Genomic DNA, 14,160 nt, shown 5'->3' on the forward strand with positions numbered 1-14,160 from the left:
TACCATACTCACAAATGGTAAAAATAACATCTTTATCGTGATCCTCAGATAATCACTCATCAGTATCACAAGACAATTAAAAATATACAAAATGATTTAAATAATTGATTATAATCACTAAATAAAGTATATCAATTATTGATTTATAATAATAATAGTTTAAACTTGAAAGTCAATGATTAGCGGTGGCTGATGAGTCCCAGGGTCATATCAAAATATAATGAAGTTAATGTATTAAATAACCTTCACTATTGGGGAAAAAAATGTCCACCTATCATCCTTAATGAACAAATTCTTCCTGTCGCACCATACATTTGCTACCTAGGCATCACCATCGATCAACCTGGGCTCCACATCTACGTAACAAGCTCTTAACCCTAAATGATCGTTTTCGTCTTCTCCGTTCTGGCGTTCTCTCCTTACTTCCCATCATATCAAATTATCCACTAAATTATTAATATACAAATTCTTCTTAAAACCAATTTGGACGTACGGAATCCAATTATAGGGCTCCGCTAAACCTATAAATATCAACCGTATCCAGCGTTAACTGTCCAAAGTCCTCCGTACTATAACCAAAGTACCCTTTTACGTATCAAATCACACATTACATAATGACCTAGCCATCTCTCCTGCCAACGATGTAGTTAAGATCTTCTACAGACCCTTACTTCAACGTACAAAACCATAAAAATCCTTTAACCAAAGAACTTGCGTCTATAAATATACTCAGCAACCCACAAAAAAGGTTGAAAAAAGGTGGTGTAGGGACCTATTAGTTTAGACCAATCTAATACCTTTTGTTCTTCTTTCTACCTTTGTTATTCCTACTTATCTTTTCACATATAATATCTTCTAACATAGCTGTTTAACATTTTTTTTTTTTTGTTTTCTTTCATCTTTAACTGTAAAAGTGCCTTCACTGAAAGGTATCTTTAATCCGTCCTTCACGCTATAATTATCAAATTCGTCAATTTCAATTATTGTTCAAAATGTATGAAACAGATTGTGGAAATAAAAATTAAGTATATAAAAAAAAAAATGTATTAAATATTTAAATGTAATGATGTCGATAAAACCATAATGATAGGTCATGTAACAATAACACATTTGAAATTATTGCTTATATGTCAGTGCCACCACCTCTTCTACTGAACCATATACTAATTCCAATGCAATTATTTTTATACTATATGAGTCTATGAATTATAAGTCTCAAATAAAAATTAGGAAAAGGAATTGAAATCGCTTATACTCATATTTTATTTGCTACTCCTCATATTTATAAAAAATGCATTACTACCTGAATATTGATGTGCTGGAAGTTCAAGGGACATTTTACCGACTACGAGTGTTCTTGTTTTGTTATCTTCAGACAGCCAAAATACCAAAATCAATTATGTTATTTTTAGATTACGAATAAATAACAATAATACAATCAACAGAATTTAATAAATAATAATATGTAATTTTGCATTATTAGAACCGTATTTAAAAATATTCCAAAACTTTTTATAACTGAAATTATAAACAACACTTACGCTGTCTTTTGTGCATATTGTGCAATATGCTTTCTACGCCATTAAGCGTAATTGTCTTCTATAAATATGTAGAAAATATATATACTAGGGGTGGCCAGTAAGAAAAGACTTGAGAGCCGCTCAATATATTAATAAATATGGAAGAGCCAAAACGAAAAAAATGTTCTTATTACAGTATGTATATAACTATCGTGCAAAGAAGATAATTAGATACCTATCAATTGTAATAAAATATTTAAAATGCCAAACAATATACCTATTACAGTATTACCTATATAATAGAAATTAAAAATACATATTTAAATATATTAAAAACGGTATATTTTTTTGTAAATTTTTTCTATAAATTGAAATTTAATAAAATATTATACTTCTTCAAAGTTCAAATACATAAATTTATATTGAAAATAATTTTTTTTTTGATAAAATAACATTTGTATTATACAATAAGATGTGCACCATATGAGTCTATGACGGAAGCCACAGTTTAGCCACCCTTGATATGTACTAATATATTTATAGTTAAACATATTTATTTCAAAAATAAACATTCTACAGTCATTATAGGAAATACAATATTTTAATTGTCTTCATACCACTATATTATTTTAATTTTTAATTTTTATTGCCTAGGTATAGATTTTACTTATTTAAGTATTTACTAGCTATCAGTATTGAGAGCACAATATCTTTACGGCCAATGTCACCGTTAACAAACAAATAACTTAAAGGCTAGAGCTTGGTGGTTGAAAAAAGATCGGGGTCCGTAATATTATAAAATTTAAGCCAATATATAATATTATTATGATAATTGGGAGTTGGTAATAACTAATAAGTAATAACTAATAAATGAATGATACCTATTATTGTATAGAATACTGATAAATGATAATCATATGGACTGTATTGTAGTATAAATATTTTAATCCAATACTATTTTTCTCCAATCAGACACCTTTTTCCCATTGGGCGCTTTGGGCACGTGCCCAGGGCCCCGCGATTGTTGGGGCCCCCTAATTCCTATCAGATCACCAACCAATCGATATTTATTACCTTTTTTTTTAACATCTAATTGGATATTTACAATCTGTAAAAATAGTTATAGAAGCATATGGTTGCGTCAGGAAAAAAATGGGCTTGAAAGCTTAAGACAATGTTGCAAATAATTTGCAAAAATCTATTACGAAGACGTTAATGAGGCAGAGTTGGAAATATAATGTCTGCATTTAAAAGAATACTTGGAACATGTTTATAGTGAAAATATACTAGGAATATATCATCTTTTGAAGAAAAATAAAATTGAAGACACATTTCCAAATGTAGAAATTGCATTAAGAATATTTTTAAGTATGATGGTAATTAACTGCAGTGGAGAACGCTCTTTTTTCAAATTTAAAAGAATTAAAAATGAATTAAGGAGTACAATGCTACAAGAAAGAATGAACAGTTTGTCATTGATGTCAATAGAATGTGATATGCTTAAAAACATAGACTTTAAAGAAGTAATTAACGATTTTTCCAATCTTAAATCTAGAAAAGTGCTTCTTCAATAAAAATAGAATTTAAAAAATTTACCGATTACATTTAAGTTAATATTATACTAAGTATTTAAATTTAATGTAAAATGAAAAAATAAAAATCATTTATAGTTAAATTAATCTAAACTTTTTCTTATCTACCACCTCCCTATTTACCTGTTTTTATAAAATAGTATTCTGTCTAAGTTGTAAAAGCCCCATTATACCATTGCCCAGAGCCTCAAAAAGGTTAAAGGCGGCCCTGTCTCCAATAGTCCAATACCTATCATTATTTAATATTCTTACTCCATGTTCTGGTGTAGAGCAATGAATGTATTGATTTTAGAATAATACCTATGTATAATGTGTTTTAACTTTTTTATATCTGTATACATAAGTAATTAACAAAGTGGTTTAATTTTCAACTTTATGAGTGATTATATAGAAAATTTTATCTAAATTATTGTATTTTAAAAAGATTAAAATTAAAAATGACTAGTGTCTAGTACTTCTTTTACTAATAAATAATTGAAGAAAACGGAAATTTTTACGCAAATCCAGATTTTGGTAAAATAGATTTTGTTTATTTGGTGTAACTCTATAACAAATAATCGATAAAAGTTAAAATTGTCACCAAATAACTAGGTATATCATCATTTTTAACACATAATTTAATTATTTATCTTATTAGACTATTCATATGCAAATATGCAATTGAAATTGTCAATTAATTTTAATTTTTTTTTTAAATATATATAAATGCCTATAAAAAATGTTATGAATGCTTGAAAATTTAATTGAAAATTCCTCATAAAATGTTCATATAATCATATATAAGTTGAAAAATATCAGAAATTTAATATAACAATATTTTTAGATTTTCATTAAATTTAAATTTTAAATTTTCTTTGTTGTTTTTTTTATATAAATGTTGATCAAAAATTATTTGTTAGTTCTAAATTCTTAAAAACTGTATGCTGAATCCCACATAAGTATTTTTTATAATTGTAAAAAAATATATCTAAGAAATACATAGGCACAATTTTTTTTAGATTGATTTTAAAATAAAATTTTGAAGAAATTTCAATACATTTTTTACTAATTCAAAGTTAGAAATTCAGAAAAAGTTTTATTTTTATTATATATGTTTTGAAAAGGTTATATAACATTATATTATGTAATCCTTACTTGAACCATAAAATCTAATAAAATATTCTTTATAAACATTTTAAGTTTAAATTTGGAATAGGTAGGTATATTACGTTTTTAAACATTTAATATTAATTTTAATAATTTTATTAAAATTTAAAAAAAAATCTGGAAACTTAAACTTAAATATATATTATGAATTTTATTACACGGAATGACATTTAAAAAAATATCTTAGGATATTATTTATTTAATTATAATATGAACCTATTCATGTTGTATTACAGTGTTTATAGTAAGATGTGTTTAACTCATTAATTAATAACAATATATATTATTGTCCTTAAATTTATCAATGATTTGGCCATCAGTACATAATATGTAAATTTGTGTTGATTACATTTTTTTAAAAATAAAATCATGTTCTTTATATTTTGTAATCTTGTAGGTTCGATCCTAGGACTTAGCACATTAGTTAATTTCATACATGAAAATTGTATACTTAGTTTTGTCTTGACTCTTGGGCCTAGCAGGAACTTACAACGACTCTGCTACTCAAGATATTACTCTATGTAGAGCATGTTCTAACAGTTTGAACTAAGTTATAATTATTTTTCTAATATTATTATGCCATCAATTGTAATTTTTAAATGTTTGTATATTATACTTAAATAGTTTACTTTATGGTATTAAATTTGATATAAGACAAAAATTAATGAGGTCTAGATTAAAATCAAAAATATAGTTGTTAATTTAAATCATACATTTTTAATCAAGCAACATTTGAAACAACTCATAGTTATATAAAATTTTATTTTTCATTAAAAGTTATGAGTTAAAACGTAACTATACGAAGAAATATAAAAAAAATTATAAAATAAATTTAGTTGAATTTTATAATAACAAAAAATATAGTTATACTATAGAATTTCAGTGGATAATTTTCTAGTTAAAACTATAACAATTATAGGTAAATATTTGAAGTATTATGGTATTTTATTAGTTATACTAATGTAGATCTATTAATTAATATGAATTTTTGTACACTACTTTATTCAGTACCTATATCAATAAAATTGATTGTTAAAGTTATAACAATCAAATCTTATATTATTATAACTTCTAAAAATGTAAGATTTAATGTTTCTTTATTTTAAAATATTAATTTATTATGCAATTAACCAATTAACGGTGTCTTAACTTTTAAGGCATCAATGTTCTGCAAGAAAATGTTGGTTGTCATAAATCTGGTCATTATTATATTATTATATTAATTTTTCAATAGGCATTATTACATAATCATAATATACAAATGTTTTGTACTTTGTTGTGGTGTGTATATAGTTGTTATTAGAAGGTAATTTATTTTACATAACTTATCTTTATATTATGAATTAATGTATATTTTTTTAAATTGCTGACATATCATTATATATAGCTTAATGGTTGTAAACTACTAACTATTGTTGTAAGGTTTAATCAAAATACAAAAGTTCTAAAAATTTAAGTTTAATCATAAAAACATTATTTTAATATTAAATAACAGATACTTTAATTGAATACATAGGTGGTTATACAACTTATAACATACATGACTGAATCAAATTGTAGTCCAAATTTTCATATGCTTACAGTTTAAGCAATTTAATTGATTAGCATCTGAACATCGTTTAATGACTGGACAGCTACCACAAGGCAAAAAACTCACAGCAATTCTGCTTAATAAAGTTTTAGTGGATCGGTACTCTATTTTTCCTTCAGAGTTTACACGCTTTGCAGCTAAACCATCGTACACTAATAGGTCGAGTATGGATATTATATCCTCTACAGTAAGTCTCACTTTGCTGATACCAGTTTTTGATATAAACTCCAGTACACGATCAGCAGTTGCATATGATGTATTATACTTCACTAATGGACTGCGTATAGTGGTGTTTTTTAAGGCTTTTGATTTTTTTGCTTCCAAGAACTTGTAGCTGTGTTTGGTGAGTATCTCGATAAACTCTGACTCAAATTCTTGATTGGAATACCATGCACCACCTGTAATAGAACTGTCCGGTTCCAAATCGAACAACATGTACACAATTTTTCTACTAGCCGCCACTGACTTGACGGCTTTGATAGCTTTTTTCGTTTCCAGTGACTTGAGGATCTTTTTGAGTCGTGGAAGTCCTAAATTCGATTTGATGCGTACGTCTCGTATCCATATGCCTTTTCTGCCCGAATCGCGTATCAAATTAAACACGACCAGCTCCTCAGTGTTGGCATCCCCGGGGGTAGACGTTGTCGGTCCTTTATACTTGTACCTAAGCGTGTCCTTTACCTTATGCAACGTGATTGCATTGGACGTGATCAACTTGTTGACCACGTCTACGCGTTCCTCGATCGTCAACACGGGACATGCCCGAATGAGATCCTCGTCGGATACACCCTTGTTTCCAGAGCTTTTAATGATTTCCAGAACCCGCTGCTCGGCAGTTTCTGGATCTCGAGCTTTCTTGGCCGCAGGAGCAACATCGACCAGGTCGTCCCTGTGGCCACGTTTAACGCCCGTCGACATCAGAGACGGAAGAGGAACAAAACGTGTTGAAAGCAATTGAATTCAAATGTTGTTAATTACTTATGATAATTGATAAGCACAATACATGATATAATCTATAATCTCGTAATGATAAAATATCAGTGCCACTACCAACCATTAGATATTTACATGAACTTATTTATAAACGCTACCAACGAACACAAACAAACTTTTGATGATAAGATAATGTTGAGGTTATGTTCCACAATAAATAATTTTGAAAATCATCTAAAACAAATTTATGATATCGTAAATTGTTCATTGTTGCTTAAACTTTAAACTTCAAAGTTATTTAACATTTACATTTAATTTATCAATTAAATAAGTTTAAAAATGTCTCGTGGAACTAGTGCCGGTTTTGACAGACACATAACTATATTTTCTCCAGAAGGAAGACTTTATCAAGTTGGTAAGTCAAAAGTATAAATGAAAATATATTTGTATGAAAAATCTAACTAATAATTTTTTTTAGAGTATGCCATCAAAGCAATATTACAAGGGGGGCTTACATCAGTGGCAATTAAAGGAGTTGATGTCGCAGTAGTAGCTACTCAGCGAAAAGTTCCAGTAAGTATTAACTGCCGTTAATTAAATTTAGCTGTACTAAAAAAATTGTTATAATAGCATCTAAATTGGTAGGCACCTTTAAAAGCATCAACAAAATCAATAGATAGTTTTGTTATACTAATATTTCTAGTTTTATTGATTTAAAGTGCTTTAGAATCTGCAACGACAGCAATTCTTGGTTTCTAAAATTAAACCTAATTGAGAATTCATATGATATTTTTATTGAAAAAACTGATAGTGCTATAAGAATTTATTTATCATAAACTATTAATACAAATCTGGTTTAGCAGTTGGGTTATATTTGAATTGCTAATATAAATCAATAATTTGTTCAATTGTTAGTGAGACATTTCTATGAAATAAAGGATAGAAATTTAAATACCTTCAAAAAATATTACTAACAATATAATCATTTATAAACATAAATTAAAGTTTATAATTATAATTGTTTTTCTAAATAATGAATTCCAACAACTTAATTTTTATTTATGTTAAAATACTGCTTATATTCAAAATTTTATTTACATGCTTATAAACATAATTCATATTTTTATATAGGTATGGTTTTTAAAACTACATTTAGTATAATAACACATTTTATTAAATTCATAAGTAATATTAAAATGTTATATAACTTAAATACATTTATTGTATAATCTTGGAAACTTCTTTGTTAGTCATTACTATATGACAGGGGTGGCCAGCAAGAAGAAACTTGCAAGCCGCCCAATATATTAATAAATTTGGAAGAGCCAAAATATAAAAAAGTTCAAATTACTGTATGTATATGGCTATTATACAAAGAAGATAATAAGATATCAATTGTAATAAAATGTTTAAAATGCAAAACAATCTACCTATATGGTATTAATTAATAATTAAAAATAAATACATATTTAAATATTTTATCAAAAACACTATTTTTTTTGTAATTTTTTTCTATAAATTGAAATTTAATAAAATATTATACTTCTTCAAAATTCAAATACATAAATTTATAAGTTCATATTGAAAATAATTTTTTTTTGTAATAATATTTGTATCACATGATAAGATGTAAGCCATATGAGTCTATGATGGGAGCCACAGTTTGGGCACCCTTGCTATATGATTAATTTATTTTTGTTTTCATTTTTAGGACAAATTAATTGATCCTAAAACTGTAACTCATTTATTCCGGATTACAAAAAATATTGGATGTGTTATGACTGGAATGACAGGTGAATGAATAATTTATTTTGTTCTAATTGTTATGTGCGATACTTTCATTTTTCAAAACTACAAATGTATATTATAATACAAAATTATTTTTGTTTTTTAAGCTGATGGTCATTCTCAAGTGTATAGAGCTAGAGCTGAAGCATGTGAATATAAATATAAAAATGGTTTTGAAATGCCTGTGGAAACATTGTGTAGTCGTATGGCTGATATTTCTCAAGTTTACACACAAAATGCTGAAATGAGACCACTTGGATGCAGTTAGTAAAAAATTGAAAATATTAAAAAATAATGTTAAATGTATGCAAATACTGTATACTACTTATATTATATTTTTCATCTCAAGGTATGATATTAATTGGGACTGATGATAGAAAAGGACCTATGGTGTACAAGACAGATCCTGCAGGTTACTATTGTTCATTCCATGCTATTTCAGTTGGAACAAAACAAACAGAAGCTAATTCTTATTTAGAAAAAAAATTGAAAAAAAAGAAGGAATACTCTAAAGATGAGGCTATTGAAGTAATGATTTTTTAATTATTTCCTGAAAACATTTTGAAATTTTATTCATCTCCTTAATTTCTTTTTTTTATACATTTTAGTTGGCTATATCATGTTTGTCACACGTTCTAGCTGTTGATTTTAAACCTAGTGATATTGAAGTCGGTATTGTAACAACAGAGAACAAGGAATTTGTGTAAGTTTAATTGTGCTTCCAAAAATATATATATATAACTCACTAATTTTTAACTGTGCATGATAAATGTATGTTTTAATACTACATCATGCACTAGTATATAATATGATATATCAATTGTTTTAAGATATTCTACTTTTACTCTCAATATGGTTATATTTATACAAAGAATTTATTTTTAAATTGATAATCAATATTTTAAAAAGTGCTGATGAAATCCTTTTTTATATCATTTTTTGCTTTTCAACTCTAATTGCTATTTCATTCAATTTCAAATCAACCATTAACCTAATTCCATCTTAAGATTTATTAATTCCCAAAACCACTATTTGCAGTGGTAACTAATTTATTGACATCAAAATTTAATTTTTGATGCTCGATGATAATCCTTGTATTATAAATGTATAATTCATTAAAAATATAAAATCCTTGTGATATTTGTTTCATTTCATGATTTTTATTTTTAATGGTATACATTGAAAAATGCCAAAAAAAGTTCTTGTTATAACTTGGAGTTAATATTTTTATTTGAATAAGTTATTTCAATAATTGATAACTTTGTAATATTTTATCAAGTTTTCACTATCAAAATTGATATATGTATAAATATTCTAAGTTCTATGCTTGAAAATTTACTGTTGAGTATTTCAAAATCATATTTTACATATTTGATTATTTTCCATCATTTTAACTTTAAAATAATTAAACGTGGAAATTTATATGAATTTATTATTTTTAAGAGGATGTTATACCTGCATAATTGCATGTGTTGTTTTATAAACGACGAAAAACATTACTAATTTTATATTCAAAATAAAATATGTTCTTTAGAATGTTAGTTTGCTTAAATATTCCTTAGTAAGATGCAATCCATTTATACGTGTACAATGTCTTAAATAAAATGTATATTTTAAGGAACCAAAATATTCAGTATTATAATATTAAGATAGTGTCATACTTGCATGTCTTATTTACACATACCTAAATGCATGTGCATTAGTTTTTCTAGTTAACTTTAATATTAAAGTAAATTGTCCCATTAATAAATTTAAGTATAAGAATATCGTCTGTATTTTTTCTCTGATCTTTACAATACTTTAATTTTCTTATATTTAAACACAAATAATGTGTTTATCTTTAAATTTTTTAATGGTTCAATTCACTGTAATATTAAAATTACCACAGAAACTTACTGAATATGTATTTAGTAAGTGATGTATTAATAAAACGGTGTAACATAATATGTAGATACAACATCCTCTTTATCTAATTAAGTATACGTTTTTATTTACATGTATTTTTATATTTTTTTAACAGGGTTTTAAGCGAACAAGAAGTTGATCGTCATTTAACTCAAATTGCTCAGAGAGATTAAGCAAGTACATAAAAAAAAAAAATCTTAAGGTATAATTATATTATATTGTTCGTCATGTAATACTTTAAAAATAAATAACAATAAAAACAATAATTTATGATTTTTTATGGTGAATGTTTTCCTTTCTAATAGATTAACGTGTTTTTTTTTTTTTTTTTTACTCAATAAAAGTATTTTTTATTTATAATTATAAATATTCATTTGTATATGCTGGCTTTTTATTATCAACCAAACAATTTTCTTTAATATTTATAATATTAAACTTTGGTTGTTAGTGTTTTATTTTATAAACCTATCAAACATTAAAATAAAAACTTAAAAATAATTTGCCATTCATAGTTTATATAATTTTAAGTTTTTATTAAAAATTTAACAAGATGATATCAGAAAGAGACTCGGAAAGCAATGATAGATCTAGTACTCGTTCTGGGATGAGTCGACAATCATCAATGCTCGGAAATCCGACCGAAAAAGTTGTTTGTGTTGCAAACGATGATTCAATAAACATAGAATTTGTGTATTATACTGCGATGTTAAAAAAGTTTGCACCTAACTTAAGTAAAGAAAAAGATAAAGAGAAGGTAATACCTTGGATCAGGAAACTGTATGCTGCAGAATATGCAACAGAGTTTTTTAAAATTAAACGCAACAGATATCTTTTTAACATGATTCTATCAATTCTTAATGATGAAATGTATGGTGTATTCAAGTCAATTCCCCCTATTGGCCCTTTAAAATCACCTGAAAGTTTTACTGTACCTACTATTCCATTGGCTACGTGGGAAGTTGATAACATGTGGGAAGAAATGTTAAAGGATGAAGAAAATAGTCCATCTATCTGTAGCATACATGATAAGTGTCCCGACGAAGAAGAAGAAGGCGATGATGATGAGTCAGTTATTGATACAACAAACATGTCTGCAGAAGATAGAGACCAGTTAGCTGAAGATCCAAATTTCAAAAAAAGATGGTCCAAAAACTAATAAGAATAAAAAAGCTTTGTTTAGTTCATTACTCGATTGGGAATTTCAATATTTACTTCATATTGCTCGACCTTACGCTGCTCTTATGACTACAGTACAAGATAAGACCAGAGTAGCGAAATGGTTACAGAAGTTGTGCAGTGTACGTATGGACATCTCATGCACACAAATGAAAGGCGTAAGAAACGATTACATGATGGCACTATTGGGCTACTTATACGATTTGCGGCTAACTGGTCCATTTGAACACCCTCCACCCGATGGACCACTAGAAAATTTAGGAAATGCTATGGAAAAATTAAAAGACGAATATCCATTAACTGTACCCACTCAGTATGATGTTAATGAGTTTTTGTCTGACCAACCAACACCAGCCGAAGGAGGCGCCTTTTGTTACATCGCCATAAGTGGTGATTTACAAGCAACAAATTTGATAAAATCAAAACCAGTGCAAACAAAAGACTGTCAAAAATAATATGACGAGTACGATGAGAATAGTTATTAGATAATAAACATATTAAATTGAATATACAACGTTAATTAAAACAGTGCCTTTTTTATTTATAATGGTTTGTGATAAATTTATAAATTTTAGTAAATTTAAATACAATGATTTATGTCTATTAAGCGCAATCAACTGTCTTGAGGTATCTAAATATCTTACAAAAATTTTTAGAAAGAAACAATTATTCCAAATTTTATAACATAATGCTTACAGAAAATTTTACATGAGGTGTGAGGCAATCAGGTACAATGATGATTTAAATACAATATTAAAATAATAAAATTGTTACCTAATTTTGCTTTATTTTTTTTAACAAATTATATTAACAATACAACATTAACACAGATTTTAATTTAAAACATACATGGAATTTATTTATTTGTCCTACAATTTTATTTTTAATTAAATTGAGTAGGCCAAATTGCACCTAAATATTAAATCAGATTTTGTTTGTTATATGAATATAATAGATTTGAGTAAGGTTTAAACACCTAATAACTTTTTAGCAGCATCCACAATATTATTTGTTTGTGGCAATGCAGCAATTTCTAATGATTTGGTGTATGGCATTGGAACATCTGCACCTGTTACTCTAATAACTGGTGCGTCTAAGTGATAGAAAGCCTCGCCTAAAATTAATAAAAAATAATTTATTTAAATTAATTTCAAGAAATATGATTTTAATATTTGTGGTTTTATATCTTACTCTCCATTATTTGAGCTGATATTTCTGATCCAATACCAGCATATGGCCATCCTTGTTCTATAGATATAATATGATTTGTCCGAACCACTGACTGTATAATTGTATTAATATCAAGTGGTCTTAATGAACGTAAATTTATAACTTCTGCTTCAATTCCAACCGAAGATAACTCTTTTGCTGCATCCAAAGCTAACTCAACTCCTTTGGAGTGTGCTACGAATGTAATATGGTCACCTAAATATAAAATCAATGAACAAATAAAACTATCAATAATTCTTTCTAAAAATATGTTTAAGTTATACCTTTTCTTTCAATTTTTGCTTTTCCAATAGGTAACACAAAATCTTTTTCCAATACTTCATCTGTTATAGGATATTGGTTACCATATAATAATTCATTCTCTAAGAACACAACTGGATCTGGATCTCTTATTGCTGCTTTTAACAATCCTCTAGCATCCTCAGAATTGTACGGTGAAATAACCTGAAATTAATATTACATATATTAATAGGTAACAATATGTATAAAAAAAAACCTACAAAATCTTCTAAATAAATAAATATCAAGACAAACAGGCAATAATTTTTATATATTGATTTACTTTTAAACCTGGACATTGACTGTACCAAGCTCCAAAACATTGAGAATGTTGAGCAGCCACACCAGATGCTGCTCCATTAGGTCCTCTGAACACAATTGGTACATTTACCTAAAATTATAAATTTATTAAATAAAGACTAATTTAATATAACAAGGTCTACTTTAAAATTCTATTAACGTAGTATTTTATTTTTATAGCACATAATAAAGAAAAAAAAAGACACCTTTTGTTATAAAATAAAATATTTCATGGGTTTTGATTGATTTTTAAGTAAAATAATAACATATATTATGAACAGTAATATTTTTAAGAATATAATATTTCATTCAGGTACTTTATTTATTATAGTGTTAAAGAATTTAAAAAATACAATTTTTTGATACCAATTAGAATTATTTTATTTTAAGCAAGCTCAAAAATAAAAATATTTTGATTTATTAAATGTATATTGCCTAATGCCTACATTGAGATGGTTTAGCAAAAAAAAAAAAAAAAAAACAATAAAATGTCCAATTAAAATATTAAGTATTTTGCAAAAATATAAAATTATTAGTTTTATTACCATGCCAGCAGACATATAAAAAGTTTTTGCAGCAGAATTAATAACATGATCAATAGCTTGCAATGAAAAGTTGAATGTCATGAATTCACAGATTGGTCTTAATCCAGCCTAAAAACAATACAATAGATAAATTAGGCACTTTTCTATACCAGACA

At 26.5% G+C, this 14,160-nt stretch overlaps 3 protein-coding genes and 1 pseudogene across 3 annotated transcripts; 2 read left to right on the top strand and 2 right to left on the bottom strand.

Moving 5' to 3' along the window:
- Positions 1–5,700: 5,700 nt before the first annotated feature.
- On the bottom strand, positions 5,701–6,813 carry LOC112594524 (probable DNA-directed RNA polymerase III subunit RPC6). Its single transcript, XM_025339335.1, has one exon. The coding sequence runs from the start codon at positions 6,765–6,767 to the stop codon at positions 5,808–5,810; it is 960 nt and encodes a 319-aa protein (XP_025195120.1). The 5' UTR covers positions 6,768–6,813; the 3' UTR covers positions 5,701–5,807.
- A 193-nt stretch (positions 6,814–7,006) lies between these two features.
- LOC112595152 (proteasome subunit alpha type-6-like) lies at positions 7,007–10,680 on the top strand. Its single transcript, XM_025340252.1, has 7 exons — positions 7,007–7,197; positions 7,261–7,355; positions 8,494–8,575; positions 8,678–8,833; positions 8,920–9,098; positions 9,179–9,273; positions 10,591–10,680. Exons 1-7 carry the CDS (start codon positions 7,122–7,124, stop codon positions 10,646–10,648), a joined length of 741 nt encoding a protein of 246 aa, XP_025196037.1. The 5' UTR covers positions 7,007–7,121; the 3' UTR covers positions 10,649–10,680.
- Positions 10,681–10,989: 309 nt separating this feature from the next.
- LOC112597107 lies at positions 10,990–12,465 on the top strand (annotated as a pseudogene).
- Positions 12,466–12,531: 66 nt separating this feature from the next.
- Positions 12,532–14,129, bottom strand: LOC112594993 (pyruvate dehydrogenase E1 component subunit beta, mitochondrial-like). Its single transcript, XM_025340054.1, has 5 exons — positions 14,006–14,129; positions 13,444–13,551; positions 13,145–13,325; positions 12,843–13,076; positions 12,532–12,765 (listed from the first exon to the last, which is right to left on the bottom strand). The coding sequence occupies exons 1-5, from the start codon at positions 14,084–14,086 to the stop codon at positions 12,620–12,622; spliced, it is 750 nt and encodes a 249-aa protein (XP_025195839.1). The 5' UTR covers positions 14,087–14,129; the 3' UTR covers positions 12,532–12,619.
- Positions 14,130–14,160: the final 31 nt, after the last annotated feature.

The sequence above is a fragment of the Melanaphis sacchari genome, unplaced genomic scaffold (assembly GCF_002803265.2).
Source record: "Melanaphis sacchari strain LSU unplaced genomic scaffold, SCAv2.0 Contig0_pilon_pilon, whole genome shotgun sequence".
Classification (NCBI taxonomy): Eukaryota; Metazoa; Arthropoda; class Insecta; order Hemiptera; family Aphididae; genus Melanaphis; species Melanaphis sacchari.